The 23,732-nt window shown below is 42.4% G+C and overlaps 1 protein-coding gene across 2 annotated transcripts in view; it reads left to right on the top strand.

The window, feature by feature from the left end:
• Window positions 1-23,732, top strand: part of Syn1 (Syntrophin-like 1) — a 181,084-nt gene that overhangs the window by 64,590 nt on the left and 92,762 nt on the right. The window contains exon 4 of one of the 2 annotated variants that reach the window (XM_068393584.1): window positions 1,368-1,577. In XM_068393584.1, the coding sequence (XP_068249685.1) occupies window positions 1,368-1,577 (210 nt within the window). Of the gene's footprint in view, window positions 1-1,343; window positions 1,578-23,732 lie in introns of both variants that reach the window. The other variant, XM_068393583.1, reaches the window with a different exon arrangement.

The following is a 23,732-nucleotide window of genomic DNA, read 5'->3' as shown; positions in this document are numbered from 1 at the left end:
AGTGACTTAAAAGATTTTGATAATATATTCATCAGTTATTATAACTTCCTGTATTCTATTAGGTGATTGGTTAATTTCATCACGTAAATGTATATCAAAATAGTACAGTACTTCCTTTTTTTTCAAATATGTTATTAATTCAGTCTTTTATCAAGGAACAAAATTCATTGTTCACTCAATTGCTCAGAAATCCTTTTTCTTTTCTCTGAAATGATTTTCTTGCCTTTGGTAATGGATTATGACTTTCTTTACGAGACTCCCTTAATTTTGCTTTCTATAAATTGTAGCTAAGCATCTTTGAACATATTTCCATTTTAAGTTCTCCCTATTGCAGAGGTATTGGGATTGTGTTAACGCTCAATTTTTTTCATGTTTTGTTTTTTGGAAACTGCCTTCCTGTTGTATTCTTCATATGCAAGAGAACTTTGTGTTTTCTATTCCATTATTTCCACATTCCTATGAAGCCACTAAGCTTATCTCAACCAATCCCTGCTTCGTATGATTATTTCAACCAACAAGTCAAACGAGTAAAACTTTGGCCGTTAATCATCTTTTAAAGTTGTAACAAGTAATATTGAAACCTCCTAGAAAGTTGAAATGTTCCGTAGAATGTATGTTAGGGTTTTTAATGATTTTTTAATGCCAGTTTCTGACAGTATTTTGTATACAGTTTATTTAGTACTGTACTGTAATGTCATAAAAAATACTGAAATTCCCTGTAATTTCCATGCAGAAAAATCGTCAGTATGAATTTTTACGTAATATTGGACAAATTGTAGAGAGACTACCCAGACATCCCAAGAAATGCTTTTGAAAAGACATATCCAGGATAGGTTCATAATTTAACAATATTGTTGCTTACTTATGTTTGTTTCTGTCTTCCTGCATGTACCGTCCTCGCTCCGTCTCACCTGCCTGCTTTCTGTACCCTACATCGCCCCCACATTCTGCACCTGGGACTCCATACCAAACCTGGGCATCCAACAAACACCGGAAACTCCATACCCACCTTTACCCCTTTATGAATTGGGACTGACATGCAATTTATAAATAAACTTTTGTGTGATTTGTTGTGTGACATTGGGAACTCCCCTTCTCGACTGGGACCCTGCTGCAAACTACATCAAGCATGGATCCTTATTTCACAAACATTTGGACCATCTTCGTTGGCTCTGTTTTATTCTTTGAAATATATGACTTTTTTTCAAAATTCTTTTGCTCAATCTTATTTTTTTAAATGCATTTTGCTTTAACTGAATGTATTTATGTAATCTTGAATACTGTACTGGTAATGTATTAATGATTAAAATGGTGCTGTTTTATCCCATACTGCTGTTCCTTAGTGATTCCCTCATTTTATGTTACAGTTAAATATCTGAGAGAAGTGACGCCTTATTTCCGAAAGGCTTCGGTGATGGCAGATATCGGCTGGGAGCTCCAGTCAGGGTTTTTGGGTGCAGAAAATGGTTTTCTAACCAGTGGAGAAGACCGAAGCTCACCAGTAATGTCAAATGGACCTGACACACGATCTGTTCCCCTTCTCTTCTGCCACCTAACAAGGAGCTTTAAATGTGAAGGTAATGTTGAAATATTCTTTTTATGAATAGAACTTACCTGGCAGTTATATATACATAGCTAATTATCTCTATTTCGGCAGAATTTTTCTAAAACTAGGCAACCGCCTTGTGGTGGTTGGGTGGTAACACCCGTTAAAGGGTGGTAGGAGGAATCATTCCCGCTTTCTGTTCTTCAGTTCATCTCTGCCGGCCGGATCGATAACACGTTGGTCCGTTATTAAGAGTTTTTCTTCGATTTCCCTGCTCGGTGTACCAGTCTGCTTTTTTTGGTGAAGTACTCTGATTTGGGGTTTTGGCGATCGTTGTATTTTGTTTTCTCTTTTTTTTTGCTGTTTTCATTATGAGTGAAAAGAGTCATTACCGTATCTGTGCGAATGAGGAATGTAAGGTGAGACTACCCAAAATGGCGGTTGATCCTCACACTGTTTGTTCTCATTGTAGGGGTTTTGTTTGTGCCCTTGATAATAGGTGTGGGGAATGTAAGGTTTTGGATGAGAAAGATTGGTTAATTATGAAGCGCTATGTGCGTAAGCTAGAGCTCGATAGAGTTAGGAGAGCTTCTAGGTCTAAGTCTAAGTCTGTTAGTGGTAAGGAAGACGAACTTAGCGTAGATTTATCTATTGATCCTATTATTGATTCCTCTTTGGAAGTTGATCCTTCCCTTGAGGTAGTAACTCTTGCTCCTCCTACAGGTTCCGTATCTACGGATGACCCTCGGTACGCTAGCCTGGCGGCCGAGTTGAAGGCCATTAAAGAACAGCTGGAGGCCTTTAAAGGTAAGGAAAGTGAAAGTGCTTGTGTTAGTGCAGTGGAGGTGGCGACCGACCGAATCTGTCATACCCCTAGGCCTAGACCTCTACCAAGCTCCCAGGACCAAGGGAGAAGGTACGTCGATGACCGAAAGGGGGTGAGAGGTACGTACCCTCGGTCAGCCGTCGCCTCAGACAGTCCTGTTGTCGATTCCCAGGCTGCTCTTGACCGTCACGGGAAAGACGAGTCGGATGAGTTGTTTTCTTCTCCGAATTCGTCCAGACGTAAATGGAAGTATGAAGCTTCAAGACCTACTAAGAGGAGATGGAACCGCGACGAACGGTCTCGCTCTTTCTCTCCCGGTTCTAGCAGTTATGAACCTTGTCCGTCGGAGGATGATTTCGACTCCGTGCCTGTGAAAAGGACGAAGCCTGCTGCCGAAGATACGAGTGTTATTCGTCAGCCCCCCCCTTCGGGTCCGCAAGACCCAGCTGATGTTGCTAAATCCTTTATGTCTGTCATGCAGGAACAACTTTTGACTTTAGTACAAGCCTTTAGCCGCCCTCACGCCCAGTCTGACAGACGTAAAGACGACTCGTTGCCGATTAAGAAGTCTGCTTCTAAGAGAGAACGGAGTTCTTCTTTAAAGAGAACTTCTCCCTCTCTACGCCAGGATGAGGAATGTGTGCTTTCGCCAGGCGATACTTCTTCGCGATACCAGGGCGATACGTTTTCTCGTTCTCGATACCGGGACGATGCCTTATCGAACGACGCTGCTTCTCGTTCTCGATACCAAGACGATACCGCCTCCCGTTCGCTTCGACACGACGATACCTCCTCTCGTTCGCTTCGCCACGACGATACCTCCTCTCGTTCGCTTCGCCACGACGATACCTCCTCTCGTTCACGACGCCACGACGATACCGACCCTAGTTGTCGACGCCACGACGATACCGCCTCTCGTTCACGACGCCACGACGATACCGCCTCTCATTCTCGCCGCCACGACGATACCGCCTCTCATTCTCGCCGCCACGACGATACCGCCTCTCGCTCTCGACGACAGAACGACTCTGCCTCTCGTTCTCGGTCCCAGGGCGATACCACCCTGCCTCTTCGGGACGATACTGCCTCTCGTTCCAAGGATTCTTCTAGCGCGGGACTCCAGGATGCAACCCGTCTTTTGCAGGATGATGCCTTTGATTTGCCCTTGTCGGGTTCTAAGGATTCTTCTCTTTCGAAGGATATTGCAGATGTGGATCAGGCCCTCGAGGATGTTTCTGATGACGATGATAATCCTGCCGACGCTGTGGGAGATTACAAAGTTCTCTCTCGCTCCCTTCTTGAACTTTTTGGAGAGGAATTCCAACCTGCTGCCCCTCAATCTCCTCAGTCCCAATTTAACAGAAAGAAGGCCAAGAAACAGTCGGCCTTCATCAAGATGAAGCTGTCTATCTCCGCAAAGAAGGCTCTCGCGAAGATTGATGACTGGATGATGGAGCGGAGACAAACAGTTAAGACTTCCTTCTCGTTTCCACCAGCTCGTCTTGCTTCAAGAGCTGGTATGTGGTATGCAACTGGAGAACCTTTGGGTCTGGGAGTGCCTTCCTCCTCCAAGGGTGACTTCTCTGGTTTAGTGGACTCTGCTAGAAGGCATGCTCTCAACTCAGCCAAGGTCATGTGGTCAATGTCGGAGCTGGATCATCTCGTCAAAGGTATTTTTAGAGCCTTTGAGGTTTTTAGTTTCCTAGACTGGTCGCTTGGGACTCTCGCAAGGAAAACTGAACAGATGGATGGATCTAGGGACCTTACCAGCATTATGTCCTGTATGGATAAGGCCCTCAGAGATGGGGCGAATGAGTTGGCTGCTCTGTTCTCAGCTGGGGTCCTAAAGAAGAGAGCTCTGCTTTGCTCTTTTGCTTCTAGGTCTGTTACCAATGCTCAAAAGTCTGAGCTTCTTTACGCCCCCCTCTCTCAACATCTTTTTCCCGAGTCCCTGGTTAATGACATTACGCGTTCTCTGGCCCAAAAAGCCACCCAAGACCTTTTATCTCGTTCTGCTCGTAAGCCCTTTGCAGCCCCTCCTTCTTCTTTGAAACGGGAGGAAAGGAGATTCCAGCAGCCCTTTCGGGGCAGGACTACTTCAAGATCAGATTTTAGAGGGAGAAGGCAAGATTCAGGACCAAGATCTACCAGGGGTTCTTTCAGACCTCGCTCCAGGAAATGAAGTTCGTCTCCTCCAGACAGTAGGCGCAAGACTGTCAGGTTTTTGGCAGTCCTGGAAGAGGAGAGGGGCGGACACCTGGTCCCTCTCAGTCATCAAGGAAGGATACAAGATCCCCTTTCTGAAAAAACCTCCTCTCGCAGATGCTCCGCTGGCCTTAGTAGCCCGGTACTCAGATCCTGGGAAACAGAAGGCTCTAGTAGACCTTGTCAACCAAATGCTAGACAAGGGGGCGATAGAACCGGTTCGGGATCTAGTCTCCCCAGGCTTTTACAATCGTCTGTTTCTGGTCCCCAAGAACTCGGGCGGATGGAGACCCGTCCTGGATGTCAGCGCTCTCAACGTATTTGTGGAGAAGACAAAGTTCTCCATGGAGACGACTCAGTCGGTGCTGGCGTCAGTACGTCCAGGGGACTGGATGGTGTCCCTCGACTTGCAGGACGAATATTTCCATGTCCCCATCCATCCGACTTCGAGGAAGTACCTGAGGTTTGTAATGGAGGGCAAGTGCTTCCAATTCAGAGCTCTTTGCTTCGGTCTCAGCACGGCTCCTCAAGTCTTCACCAGGGTAATGGCGAATGTGTCAGGTTGGCTGCATCAGGAAGGGATAAGGATATCCTTCTATCTGGACGATTGGCTGATTCGTTCACGATCGAGGGAGAAATGTCTGGAGGATTTACGGAAGACTTTTATGATGGCTCAGGATCTAGGCCTGGTCATCAACAGGGAGAAGTCTCAGATCAGACCGAATCAGACTATTCTCTATTTGGGGATAGTTCTGAATTCAGTTCTTTTTCGGGCTTCTCCCTCTCAGGAAAGACAGACCAAGTGTCTCGTAAAAGTCAGAACTTTCCTGGACAAGAAGAGATGCACAGCGAAGGAGTGGATGAGTTTGCTGGGGACTCTATCCTCCCTCGAACTGTTTGTCTCTCTGGGGAGACTCCACCTAAGGCCTCTTCAGCACTTTCTTTCGAAGACATGGAACAGAAAGATGCAGGAAGACTCCTTTTCCTTCCCCATTCCAATAGAAATCAAGACTCTTCTGAAGTGGTGGCTGGACCCAACCTTGTTAGGGGAAGGGATCTCCTTACACAAGAAGAACCCAGACCTAGTGTTGTTTTCAGACGCATCAGAGTCAGGCTGGGGGGCAACACTAGGAAGCAAGGAGGTCTCAGGCTATTGGGAAGGAATTCAGCTGGGATGGCACATCAACAACAAGGAGCTGATGGCCATTTTTCTGGGCCTAAAGGCCTTCAAGGACTTGGTGTCTGGGAAGATTGTGGAGGTCAACTCAGACAACACCACAGCTCTTGCTTACATCAGGAAGCAAGGAGGGACTCACTCTCTGTCTCTCTTCGAGACAGCAAGAGAGCTCCTTCTTTGGGCGAAGGAGAACAGGATAAGCCTGCTGACGAGGTTTGTTCAGGGACAGAAGAATGTGAGGGCGGACATGCTCAGCAGGAAAGGGCAGGTCCTTCCCACAGAATGGACCCTCAACCAACAGGTCTGTCAGAGTCTCTGGAGGCTGTGGGGGAGACCCCTCATCGATCTTTTCGCCTCCAATTTATCCAAGAGGATCCCCATCTATTGCTCCCTAGTTCCGGACAGAGAGGCAATAGCAGTAGACGCCTTTTTGATGGATTGGACGGGGATGGACACTTATGCTTTTCCCCCGTTCAAGATCATCAATCTGGTAGTCAGGAAATTCGCCCTCCTCGATTCGGGACGGATGATCCTGATAGCTCCGTTCTGGCCGATGAGGGAATGGTTCACGGAGGTGGTGGACTTGTTGATGGACTTTCCAAGAAGCCTCCCTGCAAGTCCAAATCTGCTCAGACAACCCCACTTCGAGAGATATCATCAAAACCCCCTCGCTCTCAATCTGACTGCCTTCAGACTATCGAGAAGCTCGTCAGATCGAGAGGCTTTTCAGCGTAAGCTGCGAAAGCTATCGCCAGAGCGAGGAGGGTCTCTTCGCAGAGGGTCTACCAGTCCAAGTGGGAGACTTTTAGGGCTTGGTGTAGGAAGCACAAGATTTCCTCATCCACTACCTCTGTGAGCCAGATTGCGGATTTCTTGTTGTACCTCAGACAGGACGCTAAGCTAGCTGTGTCCACTATCAAAGGGTACAAAAGTATGCTCTCTTCCGTCTGTCGGCATAGAGGCTTGGACTTGTCTCGCGATAAGGACTTACATGACCTCTTGAAGTCTTTTGAGATGACCAAGCAGACCCTGTTAAAGCCCCCTTCTTGGAACCTTGATGTGGTTCTTAAATTTCTGTGCACCAAGAGATTTGAGCCCATCTCACAGGCTCCCCTTAGGGAGGTTACCAAGAAGACCCTCTTTCTTTTGGCCTTAGCAACAGCTAAAAGAGTTAGTGAAGTCCATGCAATTGAAAAACAGGTAGGCTTCAATCTGAATGGGGCAGTTTGTGCCTTGAGATTAGACTTTCTCGCTAAGAACGAGAACCCTTCTAAGCCCTGGCCGAGGACCTTTGAGGTTCCTAACTTGACCAACCTAGTGGGTCAAGAGCAAGAGAGGCTGCTCTGTCCAGTACGAGCCCTCAAGACCTACTTGTCTCGCACAAAAAGTGTGAGAGGCTCTTCTAGCTCCCTGTGGTGTTCTGTGAAAGATCCTCAAAAGCCCCTTTACAAGAACGCTTTATCCTTTTTCCTGAGGGAAGTGATAAGAGAAGCGCATCTCTTGTGTGAGGAGGAACACTTCGGACTTTTAAAAGTGCAAGCTCACGAAGTGAGGGCCATTGCGACCTCGCTTGCTTACCGCAAGAACATGTCGCTCCGTCAAATTATGGATGCGACATTCTGGAGGAGCAACTCTGTGTTCGCCTCTCATTACCTCAGAGAGGTGAGGGTGGATTATGAGAAATGTTATACCTTGGGACCATACGTAGCTACGGCTTCTGTATTAGGCAAAGGAGTTACTACCTCCCCTCAACCTTAGTTTTGTTCACTTGTACATAGGTTGGTGTAGTTTTTATTGGTTGTCTGAGGGCTTCGACTTGTGTACAGTCACCTCAGTCTAGTTAGATTATTTTTATCTACTTTGCAAATGTTAGGTGGTTGGTTTGGTAAAGTTGCGGTTTTTTATTTTGGGCAATAGGTAGTCCTGAAGTCTAGTCAGATTGTTGGTCTCACCCCGTTGACAGACTCGATTGAGTGTTTTTCAGCACTGCAGGTCACATCCTGGCTGACACTCCTAAGGGAAAGCGACTCAAGAGGCAGGAACCTTTGAAGTCAGCTACCTTAGCAGGTAAGGAATCAAGGTGTTTATTTATCCTACAACTTTTTTGGTTGTTTCCCCAACGATGTTACTGTCTATCACCCTCCTCCAAGTGTGTTAATCAGCTATGTATATATAACTGCCAGGTAAGTTCTATTCATAAAAATGGAGTTTTTATGATAAAACAAAGTTTTGTTAATACTTACCTGGCAGTTATATATACATTCGAAGGCCCACCCACCTCCCCTCAGGAGACAGGTCGGGCATAGATGAACTGAAGAACAGAAAGCGGGAATGATTCCTCCTACCTCCCTTTAACGGGTGTTACCACCCAACCACCACAAGGCGGTTGCCTAGTTTTAGAAAAATTCTGCCGAAATAGAGATAATTAGCTATGTATATATAACTGCCAGGTAAGTATTCACAAAACTTTGTTTTATCATAAAAACTCCATTTTTTATATATTAAACTTAGCCGGTGAATATATAAATAGCCGACGTCTCCGACGGTCGACAGATTCCAAAAACTCGCGAGCGATCGCCATGAAGGCTGCCGGGTGTGCCCACCAGCGCCGACTATCGGCCAGATACCGCATATACTTCTCAACCAAACCAGTTCTTCTCTGTCGTTGTTACAGACAACACTGGTTCCGCTCGCGCTTGACCTCGAGTTTCTTCCGATTGGTGAAGTACTTGGTTTTGGTTTTATTGCTTTTGCCGTATTGGATTATTCAATACTATCTTCAAAAGAAATGCTTTTGAAAGGAGAGGAAAAGTTTTTGCCCTTGCTTTTTTAATCTCGCTCTGGTTTTTCCATAGAGAAAAGATGGCCGACCCTTCCCTCAGTGTACGGAAGTGTGTTAAAGGCTTTTAGTAATTATTTTATCACCTTATAAATTATTGTTGATATTTATAGATTTACCTCTATATATTTTATATCTCACCCGCCTTTATTAGGCCTCTTCGATTAGCTTTCCATTTATACTAAACACCGAGATAAATTTTATGTTTTTGTTTATAAGCGGCCTTTGCCTATTCTTTGTAGGCGGTCCTGACTTGGAAAACGAAGTTAAACAACGTTGAGCCCATTCAACTTTTATTTTTGTTTAGATTGATGAGATGAATATTTTTAGAAAATATTTTAAGAAATTTATTCTTTGAATAGTCTTCGTGCTGTTTTTCAAAGATGAACTAATGTTTGGTTTATTTGTGCTACGCAGTTTGCGCTCTATCGTTACGATAGAGAAAGAGAGAATCACGGTTTCACTTAGCAGAAAGAGTAAATCGATTTTGACGTTTTGTTCATTCTTCTTACAAACTGAAGTTTTTTAGATACTAATTTAAAGGAACATGTTAATTTTCAATTTCTTAGTCCTTTTAGTTTTTTCCTTTAGTCAAATAACCTGTTATTGACGAAGAGTGAGTGAGCCATTCTCTTGTGAGTGACGAGAGAGAGAGAAAGAGAGAACGATCCGATCTTTATTCTCGTCCCAAGTCTCTGTACAAGGAGTTTGGGAGCGAGTAACGTTGTTCTCGATTCAGATTTTTACTCTCGTCCCAAGTCTCTGTACGGGGAGAGAGGATAAAACGTTTTAGTTTTTATTCTCATCCCAAGGCACTGTACGGTGAGAGATTGAAAACGTAGTCCTTAGTGAACTAGTTTTTAGTCTCCTCCCCAGTCACTGATCTTTTTAATTTTATATATTTCCGTTTTATTCGATATATATGTATATGTTTACTAATTTTTGCATGTGTGTTTCATTTTGTACTAATGTGCTTACATTATACGACATATTTCGCAATTCTAACCTTTTGATTTAAGGCAGAATTGCGTGCTTCAGGTAGAAATCGGCTTTATTCATGTCTAATGTGAAATTATTAAAAAATGCGATATCAGTGAAGAAAGTGCGAAGAACATGTTCAGTGTTGCGGAGGGTTCGTTTGTTCGTGCTTGTCGCTTGCCTAGTCCGAGACCTCTTTCAGGCTCCCCTGCACCAGTGAGAAGGAATGTCGTAGGACCTAAGGGAGTGAGAGGTGTAAACCAACGAACAGACGTTCCCTCAAAGGTATCAGACGTTGCTCGTCAAGCACGTCCTTGCCATAAAACAGGAGAGACGAAGTTTCTCCTCGTCTTCCGATGATTCGTCTTTTTAAAAACCTGGGCGTAAGGTTTCGAGAGGGTTGAAACGTTTATTAGTTCCTTCAGAACAAGTTCAACGTCCTAGCTGTAGTCATCATGAGAGTCCCGTTCATAGCGATGACGTTCATGTACAGACGTTTCTGCCACAGACTCGACGTGACGTTGAGCGGTAGACACCGTAGACACGACGTGACGTCGAGTGTCAGTCACCGTAGTCACGATATAGCATCGATCAGCAGTCACCGCTGTTACTACGTGACGTTTGAACGTCAGCCACCGCAGTCACAGGTTGATCCGAAGTTAAGTGTTTTGCAAGATATGCTGTTAAAGCTTTCTTCTTTAATAGAAGCTTACGATCCTGTTCCTGTGCGAAAGGATCCTTTGCTTTTTGTACGTCACGGTTCTGGGATACGTGATTCAGGTCTTCAACCTTCTAAACGAGCTTTGTTACGTCACGCTGACGTTATCCCTAGTGACAGCTTTGCTGTTAAACGAGATGCGGAGCATAAATCTCGATGTAACTTTGATCGCTTTGAACGTCAGCCACCGCAGTCACAGCGTGACGTTGAGCTGCAGACACCGCAGACACGACGTGACGTTGAGCGGTAGACACCGTAGACATGACGTGACATCGAGGGTCAGTCACCGTAGTCACGATATAGCATCGAACAGCAGTCACCGCTGTTACTACGGGACATTTGAACGTCAGTCACTTCTGTCACAACGTGTAGTAGAATAACATTCTCTGCAGTCACAACGTGACATCGACCCTCCAACTTTAACTTCTGTTCATATACAAGTTGATGTAGCCTGTCAGGCTTTTCCTTCACGTCATTCTGAATATAAATCTCCTTCTTGCAAGACTTTAGATTTATCAGATGATGTGCCTTCTGAAGAAGTTGATGACCCCCTTTCAACTAACGTACCTTTGGGGAGTCATTCAGAAGAGGAGTAACCTAGGGTGGTCCAACAATCCCTTGTTTTATAATTATGAATTTCTTTAGGGAAATTTTGTCCTACTCGTTTTGTAACGGCTGCTCCGCCGTCTGAGTTTACTCTTGGCATGACTTTCTTCAACTCCTACATTTACGAAGTCAGTTCTCTCTTGTTCTTCCAAGAGAGCCATGCTCTTACTGGGAGACTGGTTGGAATCCAGGAGAAGTTTAGGAAAGTCTGCTTTTGCTTTTCCTCCTTCTTAATTAGCTTCTCGCTCGAGCGTCTGGTGTGACACAGGAGAAGTTCTCGGTTGGGGAGTACCTGCCTCTGCCCAGGGAGACTTCTTAAGCCTAGTGGACTCTCCTCGTCGTCTAGCCATGAGACGCTCCAAGATTTTATGGTCTGCTTCAGAGCTAGACCATCTCCTGTTAGGAGTTTTTTCGAGCGTTTGAAGTTTTTATTTGTTGGATTGGTCCCTGGGAGCCTTAAATAAGAAGGTCTCTCCAGCTGTCAATGTATTGCTGTTCAATTATGTCATGCATGAACAAGGCTATCAGGGATGGCTCCAATGAACGGGCAGCCACGTTCACTGCAGGAGTACTTAAGATGTAAGTGCGCTCAATGTGTTCATTGTCAAGACAAAGTTCACGATGAAGACTACCAAATCTGTCTTGGCAGCAGTAAGGGAAGGCGACTGGATGGTCTCTCTCGACCTTCAGGATGCATACTTCCACATCCCGATTCATCCAAACTTTCAACAACATCTGAGGTTTGTGGACGGGAAAGTAGTGTACCAATTTCGAGCACTGTGCTTCGGCCTCATTCCTGCTCCTCTTGTTTTTTACAAGGCTCTTGCAAAATGTAGCAAGCTTTCTACATTTTTTTGAGGATTCAGAGCCTCCCTTTATTTTGACGACTGGCTAATCAGGGCGTCGTCATTAAATCGCTGTCTGGAGAGCCTCTAATGGACATTAGACCTAACCAAGGAGCTAGGTCTCATAGTGAACGTAGAGAAGTCGTAACTTACAGTACTCCATCCCAGACTATTCTTTATTTGGGGATGGAGATACAGTGTCGAATTTTTCGGGCCTTTTCGTCTCCCACAAGAATGGAACAAGCTCTGTTAAAAGTCCGTCACTTGCAAGAGAAAAACAGTTGCTCTGTAAGAGTTTGAACGAGCCTCGTGGGAACTCTTTCATCGCTGGAGTAGTTTATCTCTCTGGGGAGACTCAACCTTTGCCCTCTCCAATTTCACCTAAACCATTGGAACAAGGAGAAGGGCTTAGAGAGTATCTCTTTCCCAATCTCCAACTCAGTCTAGACATGTCTGACTTGGTTGGACAGCAACATCAGACTTCGAGAAGGTCTTTCTCTTGCGATCAAGAACCCAAACCATGTGTTGTATTCAGATGCATCGGATTTGGGTTAGGGAGCTCCACTGGACAGTCTGGAATGCTCGGGTCTTTGGTCCACGGATCAGAAGGAACTCCATTTAAGGCAAGTAACATCTCTCTTTTGACGAGATTTGTGCAAGGAGAAATGAATGTCTTAGCGGACTGCCTCATCAGAAGTGGACAAGTCATCTCCATGGAGTGGACGTTGCACAAGACTGTGTGCGAGAAGCTATGGATGACATGGGGTCAACCCACCATAGATCTTTTTGCGACTTCACTAACAAAGAGGCTCTCGACTTACTGCTCTCCAGTTCCAGATCCAGAGGCAGCCCACATAGACGCTTTCCTGCTGGACTGGTCTCACCTGGACGTTTATACCTTTCCACCTTTCAAGATCCTAAACAAGGTGCTGCAGAAGTTCGCCTCTCACGAAGGGACCTGGTTGACGTTGGTTGCTCCCCTCTGGCCCGTGAGAGAGTGGTTCACAGAGGTACTTCTATGGCTGGTAGACGTTCCAAGAAGTCTGCTGTTGCGGATGGATCTCTTGCGATAGCCTCACGTAAAGAGATTTCATCAAAGCCTCCCCGCGCTTCGTCTAACTGCCTTCAGACTATCGAAAGACTCTAGAGCTCGAGGGTTTTCGAAGGAGGCAGCTAGAGCGATCGCGAGGGCTAGAAGATCCTCTACCATCAGGATCTATCAGTCGAAATGGGAGGTATTTAGAGACTGGTGCAAGTCCTCCTCTATTTCCTCTTCCAGTGCCTCTGTAGCGCAGATTGCGGATTTTCTGCTTTATCTGAGAAACGGTCGCTCCCTCTCTGCATCCACCATTAAAGGCTACAGAAGCATGTTAGCTTCTGTTTTCAGGCATAGGAGTTTGGATCTTTCTAATAACAAAGATCTCCAAGACCTGCTTAAATCTTTCGAGACTTCCAAGGAGCGTCATATTTCGACTCCTGCTTGGAACTTGGACGTGGTCCTACAGTTCCTTATGTCAGACAGGTTTGAACCATTAAATTCAGCCTCCCTGAAGGATCTTACCTTCGGCTTAAAGGGTTAAGGCTCTACCACTACATTCCCTTAATCCCAATATCCTTTTAATCTACTCTTGAAATTTTTTAATCTTGTTTTGGGTTGTACGGGAGACTAAGAAGTCTTTCGCAATCTTTTTGATTTGGCGGGTGGTCAAAATATTGTTTCTTGAGAGCGCCCAGATTAAGGGTATTGATGAGGTCCTGTTATAGGGGTGTTCACCCTGGATATAACAGCTCCTGGGAGTCTTTCAGCATCCTAAGAGGATCGCTGGGCTTCGTGAGGATAGCGGACTAATGAGGCAGAATAATCATCAGAGTCAGCTTCCTTACCAGGTACCTATACTTAAGTTTGTTTTTTGAATATTTGTCAAAAACTCTTGAGCATATACGCCTTTGTTTTAATACTGGTCTCTACCCACCACCATGGGTGTGAATCAGCTATTTATATATTCACCGGCTAAGTTTAATATTTAAAAATGATATTTTGATTATAAAATAAATTTTTGAATATACTTACCCGGTGAATATATAATATTAAAGGCCCTCCCTTCCTCCCTGATAGAGACCCTACGGACTGAGAAGAACTGGTTTGGTTGAGAAGTATATGCGGTATCTGGCCGATAGTCGGCGCTGGTGGGCACACCCGGCAGCCTTCATGGCGATCGCTCGCGAGTTTTTGGAATCTGTCGACCGTTGGAGACGTCAGCTATTCATATATTCACCAGGTAAGTATATTCAAAAATTTATTTTATAATGAAAATATCATGTTCCTGCTAAGTTGCATTTTCAGAATTAGGTGCTTCCTTTTTCATATCATATATAAAATCATATTTCTAGTAATGATGAGTTATATAATGTGAATAAACTGGTGCAATAGAATGTGAAGGAATATATATGCAAATTATGATTTTGCTTATAAAATTTTCAGAAAATCTTCATTGTGCAAGTATTATGTTAAATTTCACTATGCAGTAAAGAATTACAAAGTCTGGTTGGGTAAGGAAGGTACAGTAACATCTCTAGATACGTAATTAATTGGTTCTAGAGTGGCTTTCGTATCTTGGTTTTTTCTTATCATGAGGGCAGTTTTACATGTAAATTGCCTAATTGGTTCCAAGCCCTACAAAAACACCACATTAAATTTTATAATAAAGTTAAATTGTACTAACCACAATGAAATACAATGATGCCTCTTGATACAAAAGTTTCTGTATACGAAAAATTCATGATAAGAAACGAGATGCAAAGATTTTTTAGCCTCGTAATACGAAAAAATTTTCATGATACAAAACAAGATTTGCCCGGCGCCGAGAAGGATTTTAAAAGTCGCGCTCCGCCAAACTATTCTCGTCACCATCGCCCTGCTCTTCCATTGGTTATCTCCCTGCCTTGGTGCTAGTTACCACCGTAAAATCCTGCTCTCCTATTTTATATCATTACAGTAAGTAAATTTTTAAGTTAAAAGACAATGAACAGTACTGTAATCCCTTGCCAATTCGTGGTTCAAGTTTTGCGGCCTCAGTACATCGCCGATTTTTCAAAAATATTAATAAAAAAATAAAAATTAAAAAATACCGCCGTAATCAGCAGCTGTATTGCGGAAAGCAGTGTTGTTTCATAGTGATGTGCGAGAGAAAAAGTTTCTCTGGATGCCAGACAAAGAGAGAAGCTCTCTCGGAGCCTTTGTACATATCCATGGCCACTCAGACAAGGCACATGATTGGTTCCCGGCGCAAGATCAACAAATAAGAACACGAGTGGATGTATCCTGTAAACTGATTGGCTGCGCATCATCGCATCCTCTCCCAGCTTCTTCCCTTGTTTCTCCCCTCTCTCATTCACGCTGTCAACTGCCTCTTGGATATCTTAATGTTGTGTTTGAAATTAACTTTTGGTTAAGCCCTTGCAATGCCTCCTAAGCACCCTGCCCATGAAAAGATTCCTGTAGTGACCCCAAGAGGAAGAGGAAGATGATGACCATCAGGGAAAAGGCTAAACTATTAAAACAGGGCAGAAGTTATGCCATAGTGGCACGCCATTATCTAGTGAATGAATCGACAGTGCGCTATATTAAAAAACACGAAGCTAACATCCACAAAACTACTGCATTAAGCTTCAATAAAGAAGCGAAACATGTGGTAACGTCGAGTAATAAGAGAATTGTGAAAATGGAAGCAGCATTAGCTTTGTAGATTGCTAATTACAGGAAAAAAACTTGAGTTTGGACACTAATATGATCTGGACAAAGGCCAATTCTCTCTATGATCAAACCTTGACTGGTGATGATGACAAAGGAGATGCTGAAGAAGCCGCTAAAGATGATCCTGACGAACCTCAAGCCAGTACTATCTCTTACCACGAATGATCCGCCTCCTCGAGGATGAGCTTTACAGACAGCAAAAGCTGGTTCAATGAATTTCAAGAGAGATACGACCTCAAACGCATGCCTTTGTATGGTGAGGCTGCCTCTGCCGACATGGATGCTGGTCGTCGTTACGTGGAGGATAAGTTTCCTAAGCTCATCAGTGATAGCAGTTACCTACCTGAGCAAGTTTATTACATGGACAAGACAGGCCTCTTTTTGAAAGAGGAGGCCTTCTTGTACATTTCTCTTCAAGGATGAAGTAAAGAAGCCAGACTTCAAGGCCCACAAGGTCTGTGTCACTCTCATCGTGTGGGGCAATGCTGATGGCTTTATGCTTAAGCCAGGCCTTATTTATAAGGCCCTAAAAACAAAAATAAGGCTCTACTCCCCGTGTATTGGATGCATAACTCTAAGGCCTGGATAACGAAAGCCCTAACCCTTGAATGGTTCCTCCATTGCTTCATTCCCCAGGTGAAGCTGTATCTGGCCCAGAAGGGCCTCCCTTTTCAGGTCCTTCTCTTGATGGATTGTGCAGGAGGCCATGCAACAGACCTGCAATATGATATGGTTTAGATCGAGTTTCTGGTCCCTAACACCACATCTCTAATTCAGCTGATGGATTAAGGTGTCTTTCATGCCTTTAAGGAACGCTGCACTTGTTCCACGATGGAGAGCTTCATTGCAGCAGTTAATGACGACGAAGGCTTCACCTTGCGTCATGCTTGACTAATACCCAGCTAGCATTGAAGGACATGAAGACCAAGATCATAATTTCTTGCTGGAAGAAATTATGCCCTAATGTGGTGCATGACTATAATGGCTTCACTCCTCACGAAGTTCATCACTCGGTGGTGGAGAAGGCGGTGAGGCTGGCTCGCATCATCATGGATGAAGGATTTGCCGACATGACGCAATAGGACATCATTGGCCTTATCAATGCCCACTCGAAGCCACTGACAGATGAAGACCTCCTTGAGATGACTCTCTCAGAAGCAAATGTTGATGATTCAGCATCAATACTGTATCTGTCGATGAGGCACTTCCCGAAATGATTTAAAGGTCTCATTATACCTGTGCAGTAACACCATTCATCGCTATTGTCCTCATCATTATCGTCATCATCACAAGAGTCAAGTCTCAAGATACTGCTGTCATTGGTGAGTGTAGAACACCATAATACGTATCGTATGTGAGTGAGTGAGTGAGTTTTACAAGGATTTTGGATGTCTCAAGTATTTTTAGTCAATCCGTGGATACTCCATTTACTCTTTGGTAGAACAATTTAATTTTAGCATTTAGAGAGTTCTTATGATCTTGTCTAACTTACTCTTGAACTCATTTACCATGTTACTGTTTACTGCATCTGATGGAAGTCTATTCCAAGTATTTGCTATTTTTTTATGTAAAGAAATTTCCACATTGAGTGGTGTTGCATCTTTTCAATTTGTTTGTATCCGTTACCTATGAACTGATTTTTGCTAAGCATGAAAAGATTGTTGTAATTTGCATTTGTTATTTCTTTAAGAATTTTGAATGCCTCTATTAACTGTCCCATTAGTCGTCGAGTTTGTAGATAAAATAGGTTCAAACGTTCCATCCTCCATCTATGTCAGAATTGCCTTAGTGTTGGAGCTAGTTTGGTGACCCAGCTTGTACTGCTTCCAGTCTATCTATATCCTTTTGAATAACCCCCTGTACTTGGAGACCAGTATTGGACTCTGTATTCTAGATGGGGTCTTGCTAGTGATGTGCACTGCTGTAGTACAGTGTCTGTTTCTGTATTTGAATTGTCTCTTCATGTAGCCTATTAGTTTTTGCTCTTTCTTTTCAGCTTTTATGCTCTTGTTTGGTGAACTTCAAATCCTTGCTGATAATAATACCGAGATCTTCCTCTTGGTCCACACTTTCTATTTCATTACCCAGCACTGAGTAATCTGACTGTGGGTTACTATAACCTATGTAAATAACTTTACATTTCCCACAGTTAAAAGGTATTTGCCATTTTCTGGACCATTCTCCTAGCTTTACTAGATCCTTATATAAGGCTTCTACGTTTTCTGAATTCGCAGCATTTATGCCTAATTTAGTATCGTCGGCAAATTTGGCTATTCTACTAGTTAATCCTAAATCTATGTCGTTAATGTAGATCATTAATAGCAATGGGCCAAAGATTGGTCCTTGAGGTACTCCACTTGTAACAGCTGCCCACTCTGAAGCTTCTACATTGATTACAACTCTCTGTTTTCTGTTTGTTAGCCAGACTTCGATCCATTCGGTTGGCTCGTCAATGATGCCTAGTGCTCTAATTTTGATCATTAATTTTTCATGAGGAACTTTGTCAAAAGCCTTTAGAAAATCTAGGTATATGATGTCTATTGCTCTGCTTTTGTCGTAAATGCTAAACAGATTGTGGAAAAATTCCAAAAGATTTGTCACACATGACCTCATTTGTCTAAAATCATGTTGGCTGTGTATCAAAAGATTTTTTTTCTCTATATGTTCTACTATTGAATCTACTTTATTTAATTCAAAAATTTTGCAAGGCACTGGTTAGCTTGTAGCTTGGTGGAACATTGCCTAGTTTCCATCCTTGTGGTGCCTTTCTTTCGTTGGCTGTCTTTCTGAACATTTTGTAAAAGTGTGGGGTTATCTCTTCTAGTTCTATAATCTCTCTTGGATGAATATCATCTGGACCTGGTGCCTTAGGCTTGCTGAGTCCTTTTATTTTGTTTTTGACACATCCAATGTAAAGGTGATTCTGTTTAATGGTTGTGGCCCTTCATATTTAATAGCTGGTTTGGGGAGGGTCGTTGATTTTTCCCTAGTGAATACAGTGGTACCTCTACATACGATCTTAATTCGTTCCAGAAACTGCTTCGTATGTTAAAACAATCGTATGTTGGAGCAAATATTCCCATAAGAATACACTGTAATTTGCATAATTCGTTCCACACCCCAAAAACCTATATTAACTCCTTAATAAATTACTACATATGATTACACATAACAATAACATGACTGCATAAAATGAAAGAAGCATGTAAAGAAAATAATTATAAAAAAATAGTAGATAAAAAATGTGTTTTATTGTCACTTTACCTTAGAGGCAGGCCAACGCAGGTGTAGGATTTGCTACGCCAGGAGGAGACGGACGATCGGCGAGAAGGTAGACATGGTGTTAACTTGTTCTTTAAATAAATTCTCTCTCTCTCTCTCTCTCTCTCTCTCTCTCTCTCTCTCTCTCTCTCTCTCTCTCTCTCTCTCTCTCTCTCTCTCTCAGAAAAAATTAATAGACGTCTCTAACACTAACAGTGAAGAAGAACAAGAGAGAGAGAGAGAGAGAGATTAAACAAAAATGTGTTGGGTACATATGATTTTTAACAGCGTCAACGAGTTGAAAGACAATTAAATGTAACTAAAAAAACAATATCAGCGAATCTGAATTCCTTTATGAACTAAAACAAATATTGATACACACACACTCGTGTACGTATGCGCAAACACACACACACGCAGGAGGAGACACGATCAGCGAGGAGGTAGAGATGGTGACTGCGATAACATACCTTAACTTACACTACGGAAACTTTAATCTAACTTAGCTCATTTATTTTTTTTTTATTTTTATATTTCATATTTTTTACATTTTTTTTCTTTTGATTTTTAATTTTCATTAATTTCAGTGATGAGTTATGGTACGTTATCGCAGTCACCTCTACCTCCTCCCCTACCGTCTGTTTCTTAATGCATAGCAATTCTTGCACCTGTGTGTGTGTGTGCATATGCACATGAGTGTGTTTGTATCAATATTTGTTTTATTTAATAAAGGAATTCAGATTAGCTGTTATTACTTTCTTAGTTACATTTGTTTTTCAACTTGTTGACGCTGTTAAAAATCATATGTACAGTACTGTAAACACATTTTTGTTTAATCTCTCTCTCTCTCTCTCTCTCTCTCTCTCTCGGAAAAAAAATAATAGACGTCTCTAACACTATAACAGCTAAGAACGAGAGAGAGAGAGAGAGAGAGAGAGAGAGAGAGAGAGAGAGAGAGAGAGAGAGAGAGAGAGAGAGAGAGATTTTATTTAAAAACATGTTAATGCCTAGCTCATGGATGCGTTTAATTTTCCTCGCTTGTGGTTGCGTTTGATTTTCCTAGCTCATGGATGTGTTTAATTTTCCTCACTCATGGTTGCATTTAATTTTCTTCGCTTATGGTTACGTTTAATTTTCCTAGCTCATGGATGCGTTTAATTTTCCTCGCTTATGGTTGCGTTTGATTTTCCTAGCTCTTGGATTCGTAGAGAGATACAGAAAAAGAGAGAAGACTTTTTTAAAAGAGCTTGTTAATGCTATCTTGGTTTTCTTTGCTTCACTTTTTTCTTTCTTTCTGTTCATCACGCTGGCCCTTCTCACAAATGATCGTTACCAACAATCTCTTTGTCCTTTATCCCTATCAACAAAAGGCATTTTATCTCTTCCAGGGTATTGTTACGATGTCTTGTAATAATGGTGATCCCCTTCGATGGTTTATCTGCTTTAATGGCTGCCTTCTGCTTGATGATCGTCGAGATCATAGGCCTATTCTGGCCATATTGTTTAGCCATATCACTCACATGCACACTGCTCTCATGTTTTTCTATAATTTCTTGCTTAAATTCTAATGAAAGAATTGCCTTCCTTTCCTCACCACTACCTGTACTGAAACTTAGCTTCTTAGGCACTATGATTATAGGTAAAATCAAAAAGGAAATGTGAGAAAAGGAAGAAAATAAGCACTGTTAATAACAGACCAAACAGAGGACAACCACACGATACACCCAATAACAGAGAGCTGAGCACTCGACGCTCAATGGCGTCCCTGTTATGTGCAGCCATCTACTGGCGTAAACAAGATCTACATCGTATGTTGGAGCAACACTTCATATGTTGAGACAGAAATTTGGTCGAATTTTACCTCGTATGTTAGGACAATCGTATGTAGAGGTTCCACTGTACGGTTGTGAAATATGCATTCATCAGTTTGGCTTTTTTCCAAATCATTTGTTATGATTACCTTCCGAGTCTCTTTATGAGCTAGTGTTGTTTTTGATTGGTTTGTTACTGTTTACATATGCAAAAAATCCTTTTTGGTTTTCTTTACTAGCTGAAGCCGCTCTTTTCTCTTCATTGATCTTGGCCTTTCTAACTAGTTTATCTACTTTTCGGCTTAACTTCTTGTGCTCGTAAATTTCATGAATTGAAGGCTGTGGACTCACTGATTTATGTATGCTGTCTCTACTTCTTATTGCATTGGCTATTTCTCTGTTGAACCACTTAGGTTGTGGAGTTCCATTTGGTAAATTTTTCTAAGCGGCATTCATTTAGCCCTTTTTTCTTTATATATTTCTATAAAGGAGTCCCATTGTGTGTATGTTCCCTGTTTCGTCGTATTCTAAATTCTTGGCGTGTTCCTTCAGTTTTATCCAGTTACTACGTCTGTAGTCTAATTTTTTTTTTATAATTTTCCTTTCTTTTAGATGAGGAATATTTACTTGAAACCTAACTAATTTTTGGTCACTTTTGCCAATATTTTTGCCTACTGAAACACTGAATCTAGTATGTTGTTTCCCCTAGTTGGTTTAGCAACATGCTGAGTTAGGAATTCATTGTGGACAAATTTTAGTAGCCTATGTCCCTCTGTGTTTGATGTAGAATTCATAGTGTCCCAGTTTACTATTGCATTAAAGTCTCATATTAGGACAGTTAACTTATTGTTAACTTCTTGTCCAAGTTGTCTATACAACTCTTCATTCTGTTCTTGTGCTTGATGTGGTGGTTTGCATATTACTAGTATGGACATGTTTTTTTCCTATGGTGTTAATATTTGCACCTTTTACTTCACATTCTGTTTCTAATTTAATTTTTATGGGGTTTAAGTGATTTTTAAGATAGAGCATTACTCTCCACCTTTTTGGTAAGGCGATCCTTCTTGAGAAGCTTGAAACCTGGGATTTTTTATTCCCCAATAAGATCCTTTATTTTTTCCTGGATCCAGGTTTCAGTAATGCTTATGACATCTAGTTCTTCAATAGCTGTCATTGCCCTGAATTTTTCCATTTTGTTTCTAACTGACTGAGCATTGAATTGTGCCATTCTGAGGAAATTTTCTATCTTTTTTTCTGTTCCTCTGCAGCTTTGCTGGTTTCCCTGATTTACTAGTGTTTCAATTTCACTTTTATCTATATTATCCAAGTTTTCAGCCAAATCTCTTCTATTTGTTTTTGGAGGATTTTGTTAGGGTCTATTTTGTTCTTGGTCTACTGTGCTTAAGTGATTGTACAGGCTGAGATTAAGTTGGTTTCCATATAATCTCTTGCCTTCTTCACTAAAGTGTATTCCGTCTCTATTGTATAATTTTCTCTGGCCGTATAAAATGTCTCAGAGATCTTTAGATTCAATTTTCTTTCTCTGGCATGTGGCCTTAAGCCTTTAGTTTTTCCCAGTGGCTTTACTGAGGGGGAAGTGACTGACATTGATTCTTGGGAGAATATCTATAACTAGTATTATTGGTCATATTTCTAGCTGTTTCAACAGTTTTTTCTAGTTGTTTAACCAAAGGTTCTGTATGGCCAGCAGTATCCCTTCTTAAGAATAGATCATTTCCAGTTGCCTGAATAATAGCAATGGTCTTCTTGTTCTCTGATGTAGTTTTACTAACTACTATCTTTTGTGCATTGGCACCTGGATAGGACCTCACTTTTCTCCTCTTTTTGAGTTTGAAGTGCTCCCCTCGGTCCTTTACTATAGTCTCCAATTAACAACGTCTCGTCTTCCTCTGCTAGGGGGCTGAATCTGTTTTTGGTGGTAGTTTTATTTCTAGGCTGTTGTTTAATCTTCTTGGCCTTAGCTACTCTTCCTCTAGTGGGTTTCATGAACTTTGCTTTTGTTGGTTATTTCCTCTTTAGGTTCTATCCTTGATTTTACCTTATTTTGTATTTCTTGGATGCTAATCCCATTTTCTACCACATCATCTATGACTTCTTTGTTCCTTATTTCTAACTGTTGGTACTTGGACTTGACCTTTATTAATTGTTTTCTAAGTTCTTAGTTTTCATTGTTCAATTTTTCTATTCCCTGTTCCTGCTGACAGAACAGGCATACACTATTACAGTACAGACTTGCAGAGCACCCTTCGTGGAAGTCTACGCACCATTTGTTTATTTAGCATTTTGTACATTTGTGCTTTAACTTCAGTTTCTAACTCATGATTAATTTCTCTGTAATATTGTCTAATGTGTATACAGTTTTTGGAAATCACGGCCAATAACTTATTAGCTTTGTGACTGCCAGTATAAAAAGGGGGGCGGCTGATATTTACCCACCTGCTGCCGCATCCACTTAATCCTGGGTGACTTTCCGATTCTTCTGGCCATAACCTCCCATAAGCGCACCCAAACCAACAGTTACGTCACCTCAAAGTTGGGCTGTCCCAAAAGTGCCAAAGCTCCCAACTGAGCAGCACAAGGAAGAAGCCGTTTTTTTGCCAGGATTGACAGCAGAAGGCTAGTGCTTACTGGAATTTCCGAACATCCAAGAACAGCCAGACTCTTGGGTACTACTAAGTATTGTCAAGAAGCAGCAACTTGGTTTTTTAGTTGGCCGGGACACCAACAAGGCACAAAAGCTATGTCAACCCCATGATCAGTTGAGCCTATTTCGGTAGGGGTCAGTCACAGGTAGTGGTCAGCTATTACACCTTAGGAATATGCATTGCGGGGCACTACTGTACAGTATTCCCTTCTTCCGTCCCCTGTCACCTTGGGATCCCTCTATCCCAGTCTCTCGAAACCTTTGAGCGAGTTCCTAGCGTTTTTTTTATAGAGGTTCCAAAGCCTCTTCTCTGACACATGAGGTAGCTGTCAGCTCCTTAATGCCTATATGTGTATAGGCTAGTTATAAATGGCCATCGTATCTAAGTATCTATTTTTTTTCTTTAAGCCAGGGGAGATTGAAAGTTGGGTGTTCTGGTTTCCCCACGCACATATACGGAAACTCCTAGGGACCAGTCCTACCTCATGGATTATCACCTAC

Source organism: Palaemon carinicauda, chromosome 19 (genome assembly GCF_036898095.1).
Source record: "Palaemon carinicauda isolate YSFRI2023 chromosome 19, ASM3689809v2, whole genome shotgun sequence".
Lineage (NCBI taxonomy): Eukaryota > Metazoa > Arthropoda > Malacostraca > Decapoda > Palaemonidae > Palaemon > Palaemon carinicauda.
This window is presented reverse-complemented; position numbering and strand designations above follow the sequence as displayed.